Source organism: Saccopteryx leptura, chromosome 4, assembly GCF_036850995.1.
Source record: "Saccopteryx leptura isolate mSacLep1 chromosome 4, mSacLep1_pri_phased_curated, whole genome shotgun sequence".
NCBI lineage: Eukaryota > Metazoa > Chordata > Mammalia > Chiroptera > Emballonuridae > Saccopteryx > Saccopteryx leptura.
The window spans coordinates 70,170,524-70,192,255 of NC_089506.1; the positions used below are offsets into that span (position 1 = coordinate 70,170,524).

General features: G+C 35.3%; 1 protein-coding gene across 13 annotated transcripts in view; it reads left to right on the plus strand.

Moving 5' to 3' along the window:
• Positions 1-21,732, plus strand: part of RBM26 (RNA binding motif protein 26) — a 108,990-nt gene that overhangs the window by 52,468 nt on the left and 34,790 nt on the right. For 7 of the 13 annotated variants that reach the window (XM_066380706.1, XM_066380697.1, XM_066380698.1 and 4 more), the window contains exons 11-18: positions 28-187; positions 4,491-4,655; positions 5,273-5,404; positions 6,631-6,702; positions 15,334-15,459; positions 16,194-16,268; positions 18,233-18,400; positions 20,945-21,049. In XM_066380706.1, coding sequence (XP_066236803.1) covers positions 28-187; positions 4,491-4,655; positions 5,273-5,404; positions 6,631-6,702; positions 15,334-15,459; positions 16,194-16,268; positions 18,233-18,400; positions 20,945-21,049 — 1,003 coding nt within the window. The remainder of the gene's footprint in view (positions 1-27; positions 188-4,490; positions 4,656-5,272; positions 5,405-6,630; positions 6,703-15,333; positions 15,460-16,193; positions 16,269-18,232; positions 18,401-20,944; positions 21,050-21,732) is intronic. The other 6 variants (XM_066380707.1, XM_066380708.1, XM_066380709.1 and 3 more) reach the window with 3 other exon arrangements.

Consider the following 21,732-nt stretch of genomic DNA (forward strand, 5'->3'; position numbering starts at 1 on the left):
TATTAATTAATTTGATTTTTGTTACAGACCAAATTTTAATAGAACAAACAGCCCAGGCTTCCAGAAAAAGGTTCAGTTTGGAAATGAAAATACCAAACTTGAACTTAGAAAAGTTCCTCCGGAATTAAATAATATCAGCAAACTTAATGAGCATTTTAGTCGATTCGGAACTTTGGTTAACTTACAGGTAAGAAGTGATTCTGTTGTCATTGCTTAATTATTTAGGGAGGGAACTTAATACAAGAAAAATACTTTTATAAGGAAATAGTATGAAAAGTTTGATAATCTAAATTTGGAAACTTGGATATGAAATGAAACTTTTCATATTTTATTATTTTTTTAAGTTTTTAAATTAAATTTGTTGGGTACACTGGTTAAGAAAGTTACACAGGTTACAGGTACCCAGTTCTACAACACATCTTTCATATTATGTGTTCACCGAGAACTTTTTATATTTTATTATTTTTTTAAAGATTTTACTTATTGATTTTACAGAGAGGAGGGGTGGGAATAAGAGGTGGGACTAAGAAGTAGTTGCTTCACTCTAGCTGTTCATTGGTTGCTTGTCATATGTTCCTTGGCTGGGCAGGCTCAGGGTTTTGAACCAGCAACCTCAACACTTCAGGTTGATGCACTGTCCTCTGTATTTTAAATGTATGATTTTGAGGAACTCCTTTTTATTTTGAAAAGGCAAGAGGCTTTCTTTTTTTTTTTTTTTTAAATTTTCCCATTGATTTGAGAGAAAGGCAGAGAGAGAGAGAGAAAGAAAAGGAAGCATCAACTCATTGTTCCACTTAGTTCCATTTAGTTGTGTAGTCATTGGTTGTTTCTCCTACGTGCCCTGACTGGGGATTTAACCTGTGACCTCAGTGCGCTGGAATGATGCTCTATCCACTGATCCATCCTGGCTAGTGCTGAAAAGGAAGAAGTTTTTTTTTTTAGTCAGTCAAACGTGGGGGTGGGGGGAGACAATGTTAATCAGCTTAACAATAACCCACCACCTTCGGACCAACTGGAAGGAGTTTTGATTGATCATATTATTATATATCTTTTGCCAAGTAGAGGTTATCATAAAATTGTAGCAAAGTTAAATAATCATATTGGTGACCTCTAACCTTACTATAGTTTTTCAAAGTCATAACAACAGAATGCTTTCATCAGATTATTTTTGCTGCCTGTAAAATGGGATACGTTTAACAGATGGGGCCCAAATACCATATAACATAATTAGTTTAAACATTTACTTTTGGCCCTGGCCGGTTGGCTCAGTGGTGGGGCGTTGGCCTGGCGTGCAAGGGGTCCCGGGTTCGATTCCCGGCCAGGGCACACAGGAGAGGCACCCATCTGCTTCTCCACCCCTCCCCCTCTCCTTCCTCTCTGTCTCTCTCTTCCCCTCCCGCAGCGAGGCTCCATTGGAGCAGGGATGGCCCGGGTGCTGGGGATGGCTCCTTGGCCTCTGCCCCAGGCGCTAGAGTGGCTCTGGTCGCAATAGAGCGACGCCCCGGAGGGGCAGAGCATCACCCCCTGGTGGGCAGAGCTTCGCCCCCTGGTGGGCGTGCCGGGTGGATCCCGGTTGGGCGCATGTGGGAGTCTGACTGTCTCTCCCCGTTTCCAGCTTCAGAAAAATACAAAAAAAAAAAAAAAGGAAGAGTACAGATTGTATAATTCCATTAATAAACATTTACTTTTTTCTGTACCATTTTTTAATGTTTTTCGAGATAAATATTAGTGTAGTTTGTTTTTGACTTCACCTAAAATTAGACTTTGGCTTGGTTTATGTCACTTGTAAGGTTATTTAGTATTGAGTTTACATTATGTAATATGTTGAAAGTGTTGATAATGTTGGTCATTTTATTTTTCAGTTTGTATGATGTTCTTTTTAGTTAAAATTATTTGCCATCATCATAAATTTTAGAGAGTACAGCTTAATAATTTGAAAATTTTTGTTTTCTTGCCATTTAAAAAGTATTATAAAAGTAATGAAAAAATGCATGCTTGCTTGCAGTGGCACAATAGATATTTATATAGAATTTTAAAAAATGTTTCTATGTCAACTGTTAACGTTTCTTATATTTCTCTCCTATATACTCATAATATAGGCACATCATTGTTAACAACTAACTGTGTACTAATCTAGATTTTTTGTTTTGTGTTTCTGTATCTACTTATTACTATGTATATTTAAAATATATATAGTTAAAACACATGGACCCATCTTATTTATATACATTATTATCCTGTAGTTTATTTACTCAATATTGGATATCTCTGAATATCGTTTTACGGAAATTTAATTGTTCTATCACATTTAGATTTAAACAAAAAAGTTCTCAGAATTTTTTTTCCCTCACACAATTAACTAGACTGGTAATAAATTTAAGAAGATTTTCAAAGGCAACAGGCAAAATCAGATATCTCACTTTTGTTCAGTTTGCATTACCTTAAGTATTAGTGACTTTGATATTTTCTCCTCTCTTTATTGGTCGTTTTGCTGTTCCCATATACTTGCATTATTATTTATGCATGTTTTTTATTTTTAAATTTTTTTAGAGAGAGAGAGAGAGAGAGAAGGAGAGATAGGCAGGAAGGGAGAGAGATGAGAAGCATCATTTTATTTGTTGTGGCACTTTAGTTGTTAGTTGATTGCTTTCTCACAGATGCTTGACCAGTTAAGAGTTTTAAGAAATTCTTTAACTTGATCCTAATAAACCTGATGAATTTGTTTAAATCCCAATAAATGTGTAATTATCAAAAATGCTACCTAAAATCATCCTTATTGCAAATATTTATTGAATATAGTAATGAGTACTTACTATATACTCTCTGTTCTACATGAATTATTATTTAACTCTTAACACTCTGGCGTAGGTATTGTTATCCCATTTATAGAAGAGAACACAGGCACAGAAAGGTTAAATGACTTCCTCATGCTCCTAGTAGAGTAGTAGTGAAGGTTTTAGGCAGTTTGATTCAGAGTCTGTTCTCTTAATTCCTAGTTTGTATTGCTTCGTACCACCAGTAGTTTATATACCACACTTTGGAAAATACTGCTATTATTGAAAGAACAAGAAATTTGAACTGCAAAGCCTTATATATACTACTTATTAATATGAGTCTGTACAATAAATACACTCTTTGAATCTCAGTTTCCTTATATGTAAAATGATTTTTTTTCTGTCAGTTTTCTTGCCCTTGGAAATATTTTTGTGAGAATTACAAATTTTACAGATTTATTTTTTTGTAATTTTTAGTTAGAGTACCCCTTTTAAGTAGTTTATATTGTTTTCTGACTCTGGATCTTGGCCAAAAGTCACTCGTTGACATAGGATTATTTTTCATAGTATTAATTGGGGATAATAAGTGAAACATTTTGAATGTTTGTTTATAATACACCAGCAAATGAGCATTCTCTATTAAGTATTGTATAGAGGACGCTATAGTTTCACTCTGAACAGCCCTCATTTATCATTCTTCTGGAGTGAAAGTAAGCTACATTTAAGAATATAGGCAGAAGTGGGATCAAAGGGATCAAAGGGAAAGGGGATGAGAAGATGGGATCAGAGAAGGGAAAGAGATTGGTGAAATTATTATATATAAGGTCTACCGGAAAGTTCTGTCCGTTTTTGGAATAAAACAAAATACAAATTTTTCATACCGTCAATAAACTTTATTAAATAATATAATTGCCATTATTATTAATGATTTCTTGCCAGCATGAGGGCAATTTGTATATCCCATTTTTGAAAAATGTTTTATCTTTTGATGCGAAAAATTGAACCAGTGCTTGTTTGATATCTTCTTCATTTTTGAATTTTTTGCCCTTCAAAAAATTTTGTAAGGACAAAAACAAGTGATAGTCGGAGGATGCTAAGTCCGGGGAATATGAGGGATGCGACAGACATTCTTCTGTAGCATTTCTTCCTTGTTGAAATTCGTAAAAATTACAGTGGCGAAAATGAACTTTATCAGTAGCCATAGGTACACTATCACTTCACACATAAGACTAACGTGAATCAACTTTATTTTAGTTAATTTGCTATGTCAGTATGTATACATTAAATGATAAAAATAGAGATGCACACATGTGCCAGATAAACATGTGCTTACGTGTCGAAACTTGTTGTGATTGAAACGGACAGAACTTTCCGGTAGACCTGATATATACATAACACAGAGTTATAGAGAGCAGGCAAGCAAATCCTGGAGGGAAGGGGGGAGAGCGTTGGTGGAGTGGGGTACGGGGGGTGTTAAGGGGAACACGGGGGTGGGGGTGATGTATTCGGTGGGACACTTGAATCTGTGTAAACAAAATAAATTAAAATCAATTAAAAACAAAAGAAAACCATAGTGCTTATAAAAGAAAAAAAGGGAAGTACAAAGATAGAATGTTATTTAGAAGAGCCAATATTTTATTTGTGGGGGAATTGTACTGTGTGAAGCATCAGATTCATTTGGAAATTCAGTGTTGTTCTTAATATTTGAAATCTTAGGTTGCCTATAATGGTGATCCTGAAGGTGCCCTTATCCAATTTGCAACATATGAAGAAGCAAAGAAAGCAATATCAAGTACAGAAGCAGTGCTAAACAATCGCTTTATTAAGGTTTATTGGCACAGAGAAGGAAGCACCCAGCAGTTGCAAACTACTTCTCCAAAGGTAAGAGAGAAATTTGTGTGAAATTAAATGCTCTTAGAAAGCTCTTAGAAGACATAGTATTTAAGGTCAGTCAGGTAGACCTTGGAGTTTAGATCCTGACTTGAGAAAGTTACTTAATCTCTTGAACCTCTTCTTCATTGTATTGCGAAGTTATTCTCTAGTTTAGACAATTGTAAAATAAGTATAAAGCATGTAAGTCCTAGGTATATAGGAGACATTTAGTACATGATAGCTTTATATATTCCACAGAGTCAAACTATGGGTTCATCTTAGAAATCCTTTCTTCTCTTTCCCTCTCTCTCTTTTGAACAGTGAATCAGTCAATATGTGATGTTACATTAATTACTTGTTAGAGGTATCTTATAGCAGTTTGTTTCTTTAACTTTCTTTTGTTCATTATAAAAAGAAAGATAATGAAAGATAGATTTTTTTTTCTTGACTTTATAAGTAAGTTCTTATATGCAAAAAAAATGTGAAGAAATTTGGAAGGTGGCTTGAATTTGATTACAAGCTGCATTTCTAAGACCTCCTCTGCATGGGCAATTTAGTAACAAAATAACAAAGGTGACTTTCGGTGTTCATGAACTAATTGTTTAACATTTTTGTCTTTTTCTGAGGTAATGCAGCCTTTAGTACAGCAGCCCATTTTGCCTGTTGTGAAACAGTCTGTCAAAGAGCGGTTGGGTCCAGTACCTTCAAGTACTATGGAACCAGCAGAAGCCCAGAGTGCCAGTTCAGACCTTCCTCAGGTAAACGAAAACTCTTATTACTTGTGCCTTTCACATAGTAGGTTCTCAGTAAATTAGTTTTCCTTGGTGATTTGAATTACAGTTAATTGTATATATTTTATACAGAAATATTAAAGTTTATACATATTTGAATTTTACTTGTAAATGTTTTTGTTGCTATTATAACATTTTTTCACATTCTACTTTTTCTATACTATTTTAATCTTAAAGTCTTCTCTCTAGTTAATATTTATAAGAAAGAACTCTCTTTCATTTTGTGGAATACATGTATTCCAGCAAAACTGTCTGAAAAGTGAAGTTTAGTACACTAAATCTTATTTTTCCCGTTATCTTTTACTTAACTAGAATTCTGTTCCAAAGATAATTATGCAATAGCCAGAACTGAAGGCTTTTGGGACAGGAAGGCTTAAGCCATCAGGTTTTAGCATGTTTAATATTATACTGATTCAAGTTACTTATACGGCTTTCTCAGAACTTTGCATCACTTATTCCTGACTCGAATTTTATTCTCCATATGTCATTCCCTTTGCACTCCTTTCCATACTTGAGTGGCAGTTTCTTATTTCTATACCCTCAGTCTGAAGCTTAGCTTACCTTTGTCTCCAGATGTTTCAGCATTTGCTTTATAAAATAGAGTTAGGATATGCTATCCTACTTAGCTAATGGATGTTACCTTATTAAAATAGTCTTCCTGGATAATTCCTGAAAAGTAATATATTGAAATTCTATAAGAAAACATGCAGAATATAAATTGGTAAATTATTAGTTACTTTAAAAAAATCCTATTTCAAATCATCAGCAGATGCAATGTATTTGGCTATAAAACAAACATACTTTAGGAAAGAATGGCTTTTATTTTTAAGCTCAAGAAGCAGGCAGGCACATCCTTTATTTATTCAAATCTAATATTTACAATGTTCAAACTTTCTATTTGTCTACATAGGATTCTAAGACTTTATGATTCTGTATCAGTGGAGGGAACTTCAGAAACCACCTGGCTCAAACATCTTCTTTTACATCATAGATTTCATGATTGAGTAATATTTCATACTGTTTTTTCATACATATTTTCTTTCTGTCTCTGTCTTTGAAAAAGGACCAGGTTTTGTGATTATCAGTATACTTACAGAGTCAGTATTTGGTCATAGAATCAGAATGTTCAAAATCCCAACAGACTTAATAAATGCTTGGGGAAACACTGAATATGTCCATTTTAATTTTTTTAGAATGTAACTAAATTATCTGTGAAGGACAGGTTGGGTTTTGTATCAAAGCCATCTGTTTCAGCAACTGAAAAGGTAAGAAGAAGCATGATGTGTTTGTCTTGGCTTCATAAATGTTTTCAGGTGGCATCTTAATTTTTTTAATTTTTTTCATAGTTCCAAACTTTTGCTTCTTAATAGTATCTGTAACTTATTCCTACCATTTTGCTTTCCATTTGCTGAAAAAGAAAAATATTTGCCTACCTTTTTTTACTTTTTGCATCAGCATTTTAATATTTGCCATTCACTCTAGTTTTCATGTGCTTCATTCTTTCTTTTCTTTGTATTTACTCTATTTTCTTTAGAGATATTTTGCATTTTAATTTGAAAACCCTGGCAGCCTATTAGAAAGGGCCATGTTCTAGGAATTTTACTTGAGTTTGAGCTTCGGTTCCTTACTTACTAACTGCATGACATTGGGCAGTGCTGTTAATCTTTATGAACCTTTTCTTCATCATAAGATGGTGGTGGTAATACTTGTCTTGCTCTTGGGGTTTTATGAGGATTAAATAAAAATTATTATTTGAATGTATTTTGTAAACTGGAAAAGATGATGTAAATGTAAGATTTTTATTAACAGCTATTGTGTTTAGTCTGACAATACCTTTATAGTCTTTTTTTTTTTTAAATAAAGGGGTAAATGCTGATTAAGACCGTTTATGAACCTATCTTACAGTTTTATGTAGATGTGGGTTTTTGGGTTTTTTTTCTGTTTAGTTATACATGAATGCCGTGATCTTTATTCTTATTTGAGCTATATGGAATGGCAGAATATTAGAATTAGATAATCTTTCCCATTCTATATCCTCACCTTAAAGGGCAGTAAGGCCCAAATAGTTTTTTGGTTGACCTATACACTTGAGTCACTACTGAGTTAGGACCGGTATCTGGGACTACTATTTTAGTCCACTGCTCTTTCCATTATGAAGATTACATAGAAAATTGACTTCATAGGTAAACAGAATACCCCATGACATAATTGACCTGCTCTCTTCACTGCTTCTGTAGTATATTATTTTCCTTATATACTGTGTAAAACGTGGGCAGTTGTAGAAATTTGAATATGAATCTCGTTCTCTAAATCAGATTTCCCTCTTGGATGCCTCACCATTACTTTAGGCATAACATGCCTAAGATGATTCATTGTCACATTTCTCCTCCTAGCCTTCACCTATGAAAGTGATACCACCATTTTCAAATTGTTCAGTCTAAAAGCCTTTAGAGTCATTTGCTTCTTGTTGTAGTCCACATCTCATTCTCCACCACGTTCAGGTCCCTGGTCTGTGGATGCAGTGTCATAGCTGCCATCCCCTCTAGCGTAAACTGCCATCTTCCTACTCTCAGACTTAATTTAATGTGAGTTGCTTATAGAAACCTTTATTTCCTCAGCTAAATGAGTTAGCTTGGTTCACACCTCAATTTTTTGGTTCTGTTACTTCTGCTTTAATACTTTCTCCTCTAAGGAGTCTTTTTCTGCTCATTTTCCCTTGCTCTTTCCTAGGGTTTTTTTTGTGGTGGTTGTTTTGTTTGTTTGTTTGTTTGTTTGTGGTACTGGTTTTCCTGGAGTGCATTTTCCTCTTCCTAATTGAATTCTGGTCATTCTTTTAAAGACTGAAAAATCTCTAACCTCTTCTATGAAACCTCCAAATACTTCCACATGATGCCACCCTTTCTCTAAATTTCTGTCCCTTAGTCTCTGCTACTAAATTTAGCAGTAAGTATTTACTTTTAGGTTTATTTTCCTTGATAATAAGTAACTAAGAAATAAATTAACAATATGAGATCTTTTTTTACTCAGCAGTTCTGGAGAGGATTTAAAAATCTGATTATGCATAGGATCTGCTTATGTCAAAATTTGGACTCTGAAATTGAAGTGTACTATTTGTAACTTTTACAAAACTTTCTTAGTATATTTTGCTACTTTTTCCATTATTGTTTGTTTGTTTTCTTTTAGTGTGTTTTGAATTGTGATGCTAAATTCCTTTAGAATTTGTAAAAAATCACTAATGGCAGTGGGCTATTTATGAAAAAAAATTACGTGGTAAATACTGTAAAGATTTTTTTCAGGAAAGCAGTTATTTACAAATATATAACTTTAAATCACTTTCAGTGAACCTGTTTAGAGAATAGGATTTTGGCCTTGGCCATTTGGCTCAGCAGTAGAGCATTGACCTGGCATGTAGATGTCCCAGGTTTGATTCCCTGTCAGGGCACAGAGGAGAAGCAACCATCTGCTCCCACCCCACCCCCTCAGCCATGGCTTGATTGATTCAAGAACGCTGGTGTAGGTTCAGAGGATGGCTCCCTGGCCTTTGCCTCAGGCACTAAAAAATAGCTCGGTTGCCACGCAACAAAACAACACCCCAGATAGGCAGAGCATTGCCCCACAAGGGGTTTGCCTAGTGGATCTCAGTCAGGAGCATGCAGGAGTCTGTTTCTCTGCCTCCCCTGCTCTCACTTAATTAAAAAAAATAGCATTTCATTTTTGCTTATTCTTGGTGATATCTTTTTCCCTAGTCCATAGTGATTTTTGAATCTTTAGAGGTCAATGATTCAGAGAAGTCTTAGGAAGAATGGAAGAATGTTATCCATCATCCAGTGCTACTGAGCAAATTTTCTTTTCTTTTTGATGGCAGGGGAAATCCCCAAACTAGTATCCACACAGTATCTTCTGTCATTGTTCAGCTCTTTGAGTAGTGAGTTGTTTTCATGCTTGCTGACCCCCGGGAGTGAGTTTCTTTTTCAAAAAATGAAATTACTTCCAGTTCCAGTTTTATTAACTTAAAATCATGTTTGTTTGATAACCAATTTATGGAAACAAGAAGAACATACATTTGCCTTTTTTTAATGTTGTCTTACATATCTTTAAAATAAAAAGTTTTGTGCAATCGTACTCTGGATGGATGGTCAGGAGGCACGAGGATGTACATGAATGTTCGTACTAAAAGGGTTAAAGCAAATAAAGACACAAATGTAAAGTTTTATCCCCTTGTAGATAATGTGAAATAAACTTTTTAATGATTCTTTTTTATTATGAGTTTTCATTTTTGGGAGAGGGCTTAGATAGAAAAGAAACTTAAAACTTAATTGACACAGTTAAAGACTAAGATATTTCAATATTTGTTGAATAGGTATTGTTTGAGGAGAATGACCAGTAAAATGATGCTTGAGCACTTCTGCTTACCATAGGGAGATTTATGAAGAATAAAGCCACCTGCATATACCATCCTGGTTAGTTTTTATTAACAGATTTAGATTGTCTACATTATGTCCTCAAAACCCTTCTAAATTCTGAGACTCAAGCTTTTAATTGCTTGAATATTTAATATTCTTATAGCAGTTTTAGGTACATAGTATATTACTCATACGGTATAGGATGTTATTGTTTCTTAGCAGCATTTTTTTTTTTTACCTTTTTGAAAATATATCTTGGTGTTTTGGGGGGGTTTTTTTGGTGGTGGAAGAGGGGTTTTTTTCCTCATGATATATTAACATCTGTACCATGGAACTTTTAAAAGGGAAGTAGCGTGGTATAATTGAAGGAGTATATCATGTAGTGACTTATGCTGCTGATTTAGCAGCTGACATTCTGTATGATCCCGAGTAAGTCTTTTTGTGTGTGTGTGTGTGTGTGTGTGTGACAGAAACAGAGAGAGGGACAAACAGGGACAGACAGACAGGAAAGGAGAGAGATGAGACGCATCAAGTGTTCCTTGCGGTACCTTAATTGTTCATTGGTCGCTTTCTCATATGTGCCTTGATGGGGTTGTGGGGAGAGTGGGGGTTACTGCAGAGCGAGTTATTCCTTACTCAAGCCAGCAACCTTGGGCTTCAAACCAGTGACCTTTAGGCTCAAGCCAGTGACCATGGGGTCATGTCTATGATTCCACACTCAATCTGGTGAGCCTGCACTCAAGTCAGCGACCTCGGGGTTTTGAACCTGATCCTCAGCATCCCAGTCTGACGCTCTATTTAATGCGCCACTGCCTGGTCAGGCCTGAATAAGTCTTAACTCTATTTTCTTAACTAATAATACAGTCATATAAATAGCCGTTTGATTTTTAAATTTGTACTTGTGTAATTTTGCTACTTTAAATATAAAGATTAAGGACATTTATGATAGATTTTTTTTATAACTTTTGACTAATTTTTTAAAAATATATTGGTCTCTGTGAGGATTAATACCTGGGTTACTCAATCAAGAGTGTTATCAAGATTATTTTTTCTTCAGAGAAGTATGATTTATATAAAATTATTTACTTTGCAGAATTTTCTGGGAGCCAAGCTGTTGTAGCAAAAATTGGTTACTGATTATACACATTTTTTCTTTGACATTAAAATATTTCTTTGCAGGATCTTTAATCTCTGTGTCTCTACTTAGAATTATTGAAAGAAATGAAAGAAATAACTTAATTTCTGAAATATTTTATAAATTTAACTTTAAATCATGTTCTTACTAGGATTACCATTGGTTATGTTTTGCTATAGAAAACACATCTGTGTTGCTTGTAAGAGACTATCATAATTGAAACTCTTACTGAAAAGATGATTATTTACTTACTAAAAAATTGGCAATATATTGTAATTATATTAATAAGCTTCTTATACTAAGGTCCTTAGATACTATATTTTTATAGCATTTAAACAAGGCATTTATGCTTTAGCAACCTGTTAGAGCTAATTTACTGTGAGTGTGGCTTTGAAACATCATAACTGTGCATTTGTATTTGATTCAGACTCAGGCACTGCTTATTAAAAATGATAATCGGATGACTTTATTTGTAATAACCTACTTTTTTAAAAGTAATTTTTACAAAATAATTTGTTTCCTTCAATTCTTATTTGTGACAAAAGCCTTTTTTTTCCTCTTTGTGACATCTTTTTTTTTTTTTTTTTTTTTTTTGTATTTTTCTGAAGCTGGAAACGAGGAGAGACAGTCAGACAGACTCCCGCATGCGCCCGACCGTGATCCACCCGGCACGCCCACCAGGGGCGATGCTCTGCCCCTGGGGGGGGGGGTCGCTCTGCCGCGACCAGAACCACTCCAGTGCCTGGGGCAGAGGCCAAGGAGCCATTCCCAGTGCCCGGGCCATCCTTGCTCCAGTGGAGCCTTGGCTGCGGGAGGGGAAGAGAGAGACAGAGAGGAAGGAGGTGGGGGGGTGGAGAAGCAAATGGGCGCTTCTCCTATGTGCCCTGGCCGGGAATCAAACCCAGTTCCCCCGCACGCCAGGCCGACGCTCTACCGCTGAGCCAACCGACCAGGGCCTTTTCCTCTGTCTTTAAGTGTACTAATAACAGTTATGGTTGGTAATATTTTATATAGGCAGTAAGATAAGGAGGTTTAATGGATTATAGCCTCTGTATTGTTAGGAAAATGGTCTTTGTCTTGAAAAGTAAGAGATATTAGTAAAATGTGTAATTTTAACAACAAAGTGTATGTTACTTTTCAATTGATCATATAAATTCAACATACCTTGATACCAAACCTGTATAGTATATAACAAAATTACAAGCCAATGTCTCATGAAATAACCATAGGCACAAAAATCTTAGATAACATATTAGCAAAAGTCCAGTGACATGATCAAAATAGTATATCCTGACTAGGTGGGATTTATTCCAGAAATGCAAGGTTGTTAATCATTTGGAAATCAGCTTAATTCACCATATTAATGGAATAATGAGGTGAGGGTTGGAAAGGAAGAAAGAATCCAATATGATTATTTCAATAGAAAAAAACATAATATTTATAACAGCCATCACATTAAACAGTCTGAAAGCTAGGAATAGAAAGAAACTTTCTTAATTTGAAAAATATATATGCAGAAAAACTCTACAGTGACATACCTAGTGATGAAATATTGAATGTTCTCCCTCTGAGATCAGGAACAAGAAATGATGTTCATTCTCATCACTTTTTTTCATTAGTATAGGGTCTTACCAGTACAATAAGGCAAGAAAATTAAATAAATGACATAAAGATTAGAAAGAAAAAAAATTCTGTTTACTCACAAATGACATAATTGTATGTAGAAAACTCAAAAGAATTCACAACCAGTTGGAATTAATAAGTGAATGCAATAAAATCATTGGAAATTAAGGTCACTATATAAAAATACAGCACATACAGAACCCTTTTTGGAAAATAGAGATGTTGATGTAGGTAGTTTGGAAAGCTGTGCTTTGACTTTGTTCTTAGAAATTGTAGCATCTTTTCTGTTGAGTTTGTTACTTCTCTACGTTGGTTTTATTTTTAACAGATTTTTTAAAATCACAAATCTACCCTAATTTTTTGAAAATACATAGTTTTTTTGCTATCCAAGCTTTTACTGTCTAAACTCGAGTCAAATAGATCGAAGTAGGGAGTAATATTTCTTAATCATGTTCATTGTTTTAATACACTCTAGTTTCACACTTTACAGCTCTGAAATTGGGCTACATTTTAGTCATAGGCATTTATGGTTGTAATTGGCAGCTTTTTTCCTTCAGTAGAGGTATATAAAATGATAGTGTGTTTTATAATCAGGGATGTAAGCTCAGTGAAATATCTTAGCTGATATTCTATTTTTACAGAGGAAGTTAGTAGATAAAACAAGGAAGTGGGATGTTTCTAGGAGTAGAGGAGTCTTCTTCTTGTTAGATACTTTTTATTTATTCACTTTGAAAAAGCACTTTTTAAAAAAAAATATTTTATTTATTTATTTTAGAGAGGAGAGAGAGTGAATGAGAGGGGGGGGGAAGAGAGAGAGAGAGAGTAAAGAGAGAAGGAGGGAGGAGCAGGGAGCATCAACTCCCATATGTGCCTTGAACTCCCATGGCAAGCCCAGGGTTTCGAACCAGCAACCTCAGTGTTCCAGGTCGACGCTTTATACACTGCGCCACCACAGGTCAGGCTGAAAAAGCACTCTTTAATCTCATATTGATGTTAATAAAAGACCTGAAAAGGAGCATTTTCTACTCGCTAAAATGGAAGAAAGGTTTTATTAAGTAAAGAACTAATTTCCTTACTTCTGGCTTTTCTCACAGTTTTTACGCTAAAATACATTTTGAAACTAGAAAAAAGGCTTTTGATGTTCATTGTTTCCAACTGATTTGAGTACAGAAATCTTTTGGTTTTAACTTTTCAACTTGTTACGGAACTCTCATGAAAAAAGTTTATGAAACGCTCAAACTCTTATTTTTAGTATCAATAACTTCAGTTATTGTCTCATTCTTTATGTAATCATACAGTTTGGCATTGTGCCATGTGGTAAGGTAACATGAAAGAAAATTTTCTCTAGAATTACAGAGAATGGTGACTGAAGTTAGACTACAAACTAGATGTGTGTTTACTCTATGCTTTACTAAAAAAAAAATTTTCTGTTAGTGATCTCTTATATTTTTATTATTGCAGAAAATGCTGTATGGAACAAATATAATTACTGTATTCTGGGATTTTATTTTATTTAGAAGCAAGCATTCTGAATACTAGAAACAATGATGAGTTGCCTAAGCTTTGTGATGTTTTCTAGTCTAATTTCATGACAAAAGATTACAATGTAGTGTCCAGATTGCTACTTCTCTGGTACCCAGATATTTGCATTTTTAGTAACTAGAAAGTAGCACTCTTGTTCTTATTGATGCTCTTCTATTTGTATAGTTTCTAGTCCTCTTTTAGGTCATGAACTCCTTTAAGACTTTGGAAGCTATGTTTTTTTCTCTGGAAAGTTACATTCTTCATATGGTTTCATGTTTTGTTTTTATAGCATTCATAGATATTCCTGAAGGGATCCCTAGACTCTTTTCTAAGAACCAGTAACCAGCCACCCCATAGAACGAACAACTTTTTGCTTCTGAAGGATAAAAAAGGAGCTCATACACTTTTCTTAATTTGACCCTTGTTGGATCTGTCATTTCAGTTTAATTTAGTACAAAATGTTTATTGAATATTTATGATGTGCCCTGGCACTGTTCTAGACACTGAAAATATAGCAATGACCAAGCCAAAAATTCCTTCTCTCGTGAGTTAAGGACATTAGACATCAAATTGAACTTCCTCGTTTTATAGATAAACAGACTGAGGGCCAAAAAGGTACTTGAACTTACCCATAGTCTCATAATTAATTAGTATCAAGGATTGAGTACTGAAGAAGTGCAACTTCTAGTTAGGCAGTTAAAAAACACTGGTTTAAGGAAATAAAGTCACTTCAAGTAGAAGGAGCAATGCTAGCCAGCAAAGAAATTGAGAAAGAATACAACAGTGTTCATTTCTGAATAGCAAATTGCAAATTGCTTGAGGGACACCATCCAGTTGTCTCCTGTGCCATGCTCTTATGTACAGGTTTTGCTTTAGTTACTAAGAATACTAGTGTATGTATTAGCAACTGATATTTTTTCAGTGCTGTGGTAATGACATTGTTTTTTTCTTGAACTTTTTGCATGTTTTTGCTTTTTTCCTGTAGATATGTTAATTTAAAATTTTTTTATTTCATGGTTTATCCATTATTCATACCCTTCTTTTCAAATCAACAAATGATTTAGTTTAGTTTTTTTATATGTATATAATACAGTTAGTTCATTGCACTAAATTTTGACAGAAGTGCTTTAACATTGTTTTATAAGAAAACAGGACTTAGAAAATCATGAATGCTTGCTACATTTTTTATAAAATTGAATTTGTATTGGTAGGTATTGTCTACATCTACGGGCCTAACAAAAACGGTTTATAATCCAGCTGCTTTAAAGGCTGCACAAAAAACCTTACTTGTTTCCCCCTCTGCAGTTGATAATAATGAAGCACAGAAAAAAAAACAGGTAAGTACAGCTATTGTACAGGATTTACATGTAGGAAAGCTTTTCTGCATGTATATGTTTTTTTCAAAACTTACAATAAAACGTAAATAAAAGGCATATGTTGGCTGCCACTGAACTTTTATTTTTTGTAGTGTAGTGTAGCAGTAAATACTAACTTTTTCTTGGAATGAAAGATTCTCCTGATCTTTAAAACTTGCATGCATATTTACATTTTACATAGGAAAACTTTGCGTTTAATTTTTGTTGCCAAGCTTCGGCAATTACAACCATTTCTGTCCTCTTGAATCATTTTGTTTATTGGGAAAATAAATGGGGTCCTGTCATCCCACTGTGTGGATGTTCTGAGTTTGATTCTTGGTAAGGGCACACAGGAGAATTGCCCATCTGCTTCTTTACCCCTCCCCCTCTCACTTCTCTATATCTATCTATCTATCTATCTATCTATCTATCTATCTATCTATCTATCTATCATCATCTTCCCCTCCGGCAGCCATGGCTTGATTGTAGCAAGTTGGCCCCAGGTGCTGAGGATGGCTCCATGGCCTCTGCCTTAGGTGCTAAGAAAAGCTCGGGTGCTGAGCAATGGTGCATTGCCTCCTAGTGGGCTTGCTAGGTGGATCCTAGTCAGGATGCATGTGGGGAGTCTGTCTCTGCTTGCCCCTCTCTAACTGAATAAAAAAAACAAAACAAAACAAATGATAACTATTCTCATGATATTTTTTATCTTTCTCTAGGAGGCACTGAAACTTCAGCAGGATGTAAGGAAAAGGAAACAAGAAATTTTAGAAAAGCACATTGAAACACAGAAGGTAAAATTTTAAAGCTCAATTTGGCAAATTATAAATGTTACAAATTTGAGTGAATTTAATTTTATACTATTGTATATAAATATTCCTGAGAAACATTTACTGTTGATAAAGGTAAAACTGAACTATTATCGATGATAAAGTATATTATCAATTGATAATATTTGGGGGCTGAAGAGCATACATTAAATAGACTGGGAATTGGAGTAGTTTAAATGGAACTGTGGTTATGAAATTTGAAGTGAAAAGGAATATCTATCCAGGTATGTTACTGCACAGTACTTTTTCAACATATGGGTGACTAGAACCTTTTTCTCAATATTGAGATTTACACCTTTCTTAAATTGGTTTGGGATCCTCTAGTCCTATATTACCCAATATAGTAGCTAACAGCCACATCTGAGTTGTGCTATAAGTATAAAGTACATACCAGATTTCAAAGATGTAGTGTGAAGACAAAAAACATCTCAATAATTTTTTTTTTAAGCAAGAGGGAGAGAGCCAGAGAGCCGGAGGGATAGACAGAGACAGACAGAGAGAGATGAGAAGCATCAACTCATAGTTGTGGCACTTTAGTTCATTGATTGCTTTCTCATATGTGCCTTGACCGGGGACCTCCAGTCGAGCCAGTGACCCCTTGCTCAAGTCAGCAATTTTTAGGCACAAGCTAGTGACCATGGGGTCAAGCCAGATAAGCCTGTGTTCAAGCCAGCGACTTCAGGGTTTTGAACCTGGGAATCAGTGTCCCAGGCTGATGCTCTGTCCACTGTGCTACTTGACTGGTGAGGCAATAATTTTTGTTAAAATTTGAATATTTTTGGTTAAGTAGAATATATTATTAAATTATTTTGACTTTTTAAAATCTTTTTAAAGTGACTGCTAGAAAATTAAATATGTGGCTTGCTATATATTTTTTTTTACAGTGCTGCTCTAGTTTCTGACATTAATTTAGTGTAAGTTCATGATCATGTCTGGTAATAAAGATTATGACATTTCAAAATACTGAAAAGATAGAAAGTTTACATTTTAAGTTACGATGTATGTCTTTTATAATTTAAATTTGGATACGCTTGATAAAGAGAAAGACAATGCTTTACACTAAAAACAAACCATCTTGACTCAGAGAGTTTATAATATTGCATGGTATCTTCTACGCCATAATACCTTGTTTATCTTCTTGTTCCCTATCCATGTTGGGAATATCATTCCTAGGCTAGCCAGGTACCGTTTTCTGTCTGATGAAGATAGTAATTAAACATTCCATTTTCCAAATACCTCATTTTATGAAGGGGAAGCAAAACTTGTCCTGTGATTCATTGTGGGTTACAGATTCCATTTGGAGCAGGCGTACTTAGAGACAGTAATATCTACAAAGGTATTAGAAAGTAAAATTGGTAATACTGTTTCAAATTGACAGCTTCTCAGAGATTGAATTGAATTTCTTATGTTCAGAAGACCCAAATAGGCCCTAGTCGGTTGGCCCAGAGTGCAGACGTCCCGGGTTCAATTTCTGGTCAGGGCAGTCATGAGAAGCAACTGTCTGCTTTTCCTCCTCTCCCCCTCCTCCCTTCTCTCTCTCTTCCCCTCTCACAGCCAGTGGCTCAGTTGGTTTAAGTGTCAGCCCCAGGTGCCTGAGGGATGGCTCAGTGATTTGAGCATTGGCCCCAGATGGGAGTTGTCAAGTGGATCCTGGTTGAAGCACACATGAGAGTCTGTCTAGCTCCCCGCCTCTCACCTAAAAAAAAAAGGGGGGGGGAATGACCCAAATAGTAGTGATACTATAGTTCTTCATAAAGTAAACCAAGATTAAGGCTGGAATTACCAATATTCTATTTTAGTGGTTGTAATCCTTGTTATAAATTCATAAAGTAAAAGTAGTAGATTGTTATTTTTGTTTATTTTGCTGTGTTTTGTTAAAAATAGTAGGAATAAGTATCGTAATTTTTCTCTTTTTAAAAATTTGACAGATGTTGATTTCAAAACTGGAGAAAAACAAAGCAATGAAGTCTGAAGATAAAGCAGAAATAATGAAAACTTTAGAGGTTTTGACAAAAAATATTACCAAGTTGAAAGATGAGGTCAAAGCTACTTCTCCTGGACGTTGTCTTCCAAAAAGTATAAAAACCAAGACTCAGGTATTTTAATTTGTTATGCATATTGCTATATAAAAATTAATATTTTATATTAATATTTTAATATAATATAAAATATAAACTACATTAAATTTATTTTTCTTTTAGGTAATGTCGTTTGCTCAAAATCTGACCACTGTATGCTACTGTTCTGCCCTTCCTCCATTAAATAATAAGTAAATAAACACAAATAAGCAAACTCTACTTGTGAATCCTTTGGAGTACAGCTAGAAAGTCAGTAATTAGCAGAATAGTCATGGATAATCTAGAAAAGGTAGTTTGAAGACAAACTGATGTAGGTACTTGAATGCTTGAGTCTGAGCTTTATTTTGTAAGGAGTTTGAGGTATAAAACATGAATGAACAAAGAAGTAACATTCAGACAGCACTATACAGAATGAATTTTGAACCATAGGAAAATTCATTAGATAACAAATAGGTGAACAAGTTAATTTCAGATGGTAATAAGTGATTAAGGAAAAAAATAGTTATATATAGTATCAGTGTTTGGTGTGTGTGTACATCATTGTTTTATAATGTATAAAATCATTATTTTCTATTGATATTTCTGATTCTAATCCAACACCCCAAGGTTCTTATTATTTTATCTCCGTTACTATAATAATTACTTGGTTTTCACTAACCGCAGTATAGTACTCATTTGCTCAGTTCTGCATTCCAAATAGTCTCAGAATTGCTATAGCAAATAGTACTTCCAATAACTAAATATAAAATTTAGAATTTATTTGTATGTATGTATGTAAGTATTTATTTTGGTGACAAATAGGGACAGACACAGGAAGAGAGAGAGAGATGAGAAGTATCAATTCTTCTTTGCGGCTTCTTAGATTTCTTAGTTGTTCATTGATTGCTTTCTCATATGTACCTTGACCTGGGGCTACAGCAGAGTGAGTGACCCCCTGCTCAAGCCAGGGACCTTGGGCTTCAAGCCAGCAACCTTCGGGTCATGTCTGTGATACCATGCTCAAACCAGGGACACCAAGCTCAAGCTCTTGAGTCCGCACTCAAGCTGGATGAGCCTGCGCCCAAGACAGCAACCTCAGAGTTTTTTGTTTTGTTTTGTTTTTGTATTTTTCTGAAGTTGGAAACGGGGAGGCAGTCAGACAGACTCCCGCATGCGCCCGACCAGGATCCACCCGGCATGCTCACCAGGGGGCGATGCTCTGCCCATCTGGGGCGTTGCTTTGTTGTGACCAGAGCCATTCTAGCACCTGAGAGAGAGGCCAGAGAGCCATCCTCAGCGCTGGGCCAACTTTGCTCCAGTGGAGCCTTGGCTGCAGGAAGGGAAAAGAAAGACAGAGGGGAAGGAGATGGGGAGGGGTGGAGAAGCAGATGGGTGCTTCTCCTGTGTGCCCTGGCCGGGAATCGAACACTGGACTCCTGCACACCAGGCTGACGCTCTACCACTGAGCCATCCGGCCAGGGTAACCTCAGGGTTTTGAACCTGGGTCCTCCACATCCTAGTGTGACACTTTATCGTCTGCACCACTGCCTAATCAGGCTTATTTGCATATTTTATAACCTCACAGTATATTCTACTAAAGATACAGTCAGAACTGTGAAAACTGTGGTCTTAAGATTACTTTTTCTTTTTGTGTGGTTGGTTATATTATTAATTTTATAAAGTTGGGTGTATTTCTATATGTGTTCAGTTTTGGATTCCCCTCATTTTTTTTGATTCAGTTTTATTTTTTGAATATGTAAAACGTTAACATAATTCAAACATTAAACTATGAAAAGGTATATATAGAAGACCTTTCTCCATGCTTGACCAGGAAGTGGCGTGGTGGATGGAGTGTCAGTGGGATGCAAGGACCAGGTTCGAAACCCCAAGGTCGCCGGCTTGAGTGTGGGCTCATCTGGCTTGAGCACAGGGTCACTGGCTAGAGCATGGGATCATGGACATGATCCCATGGTTGCTTGCTTGAGCTCAAAGGTCACTGGCTTGAGTGGGGCATCGCTGGCTTCGCTGGAGCCTCCCCCCACCCCCAGTCAGAGCACATATGAGAAAGCAATCGATGACCAACTAAGGTGCCGCAACGAAAAACTGATGATTGATGCTTCTCATCTCTCTCCCTTCCTGTCTGTCCCCGCTGCTTTAAAAAAAAAAAAAAAAGACCTTTTCTCTTTGATTCCTGATACTATTCTGTATCCTTCCCTCCTTGGTGTGTTTGTATTCTTTCCTACATCAAAGCATACTGTATATTGCTTGTTAATACCTTCGAATTTTGTTTTTCTTTCACAGCTATTTCCTGAAAATTACTTCATATTGGTCCATAGAAATCTCTGACTTCTGTATGGAAAATGAATTATAGGGAAATCTATACAAGTAGGAGCAAGTTAGGAAACTATTATAGTAGTATAGACTAGAGTTGATTGATGGCTTGGACCAGGAGGAATAGGACTGGAGATAGAAAAGAAATGTATAGATTAAATGGGGTTGTGTAAAAGTTATTTGTAAAAAAAGTTCTGTGTAAATGCAGGATATTAATTATTGTCATCTGAAATCTTAATTACTATTTTCTAGATGCAGAAAGAATTGCTTGATACAGAGCTGGATTTATATAAGAAGATGCAAGCTGGAGAAGAAGTCACTGAACTTAGGAGAAAGTATACAGAATTACAGCTGGAAGTATGTTTCATCATAGCTACACAGTGTACTCAAGTGGAGCAGATGTAGTTATGGTGGTTAATTTAAAAATACATTCTCTTCATTCTGTTCAACAATTCTTGGTAGTTTCTGGCATGCATATTGGGAGTTGATAGAGGGAGGAGGTTAACAAACTTTTCAGAGCTAGTAGAGAAAATCTGTTAGGTAGTGAGGATGGCAGCAGTTGTACCAGTTGTACCTGTACACCCGAGTCCTTCCACTTCTAGGGAATTTTGTTACTATTCTATTTTTGGTGACTTATTCTCCTGGGACTAAAATCTACTAAAGACCTTTCAGAGATTTTTTTTATGCATAAATAGGCATATTATACTAAGTTCTATCAAGATCAGACTTCTGGTGGTAGAACTTCATCGAAGAACATGCTTATAAAAGTTTTGCCTATAGATGGTGCTGTGGACGTTTATAAAAGAGAAAATAAAACTACTTTCTTACAGTCATGATTATTTACATAAGAATGAAGTGAAACTGATTCCTGCTCGTGAGAATTTTAAATATTTAGCAAAATGCTGTTTAACAATTAGTATTACATTTTTAAGTATGGAGACATTAATGTTATTAATGGATGTGGTACTTTTCTGTATCATTGTTTTATGTCATAGTTTAATTTTTATATTTTATATTATTATTTTCACTTAATCTGAAAG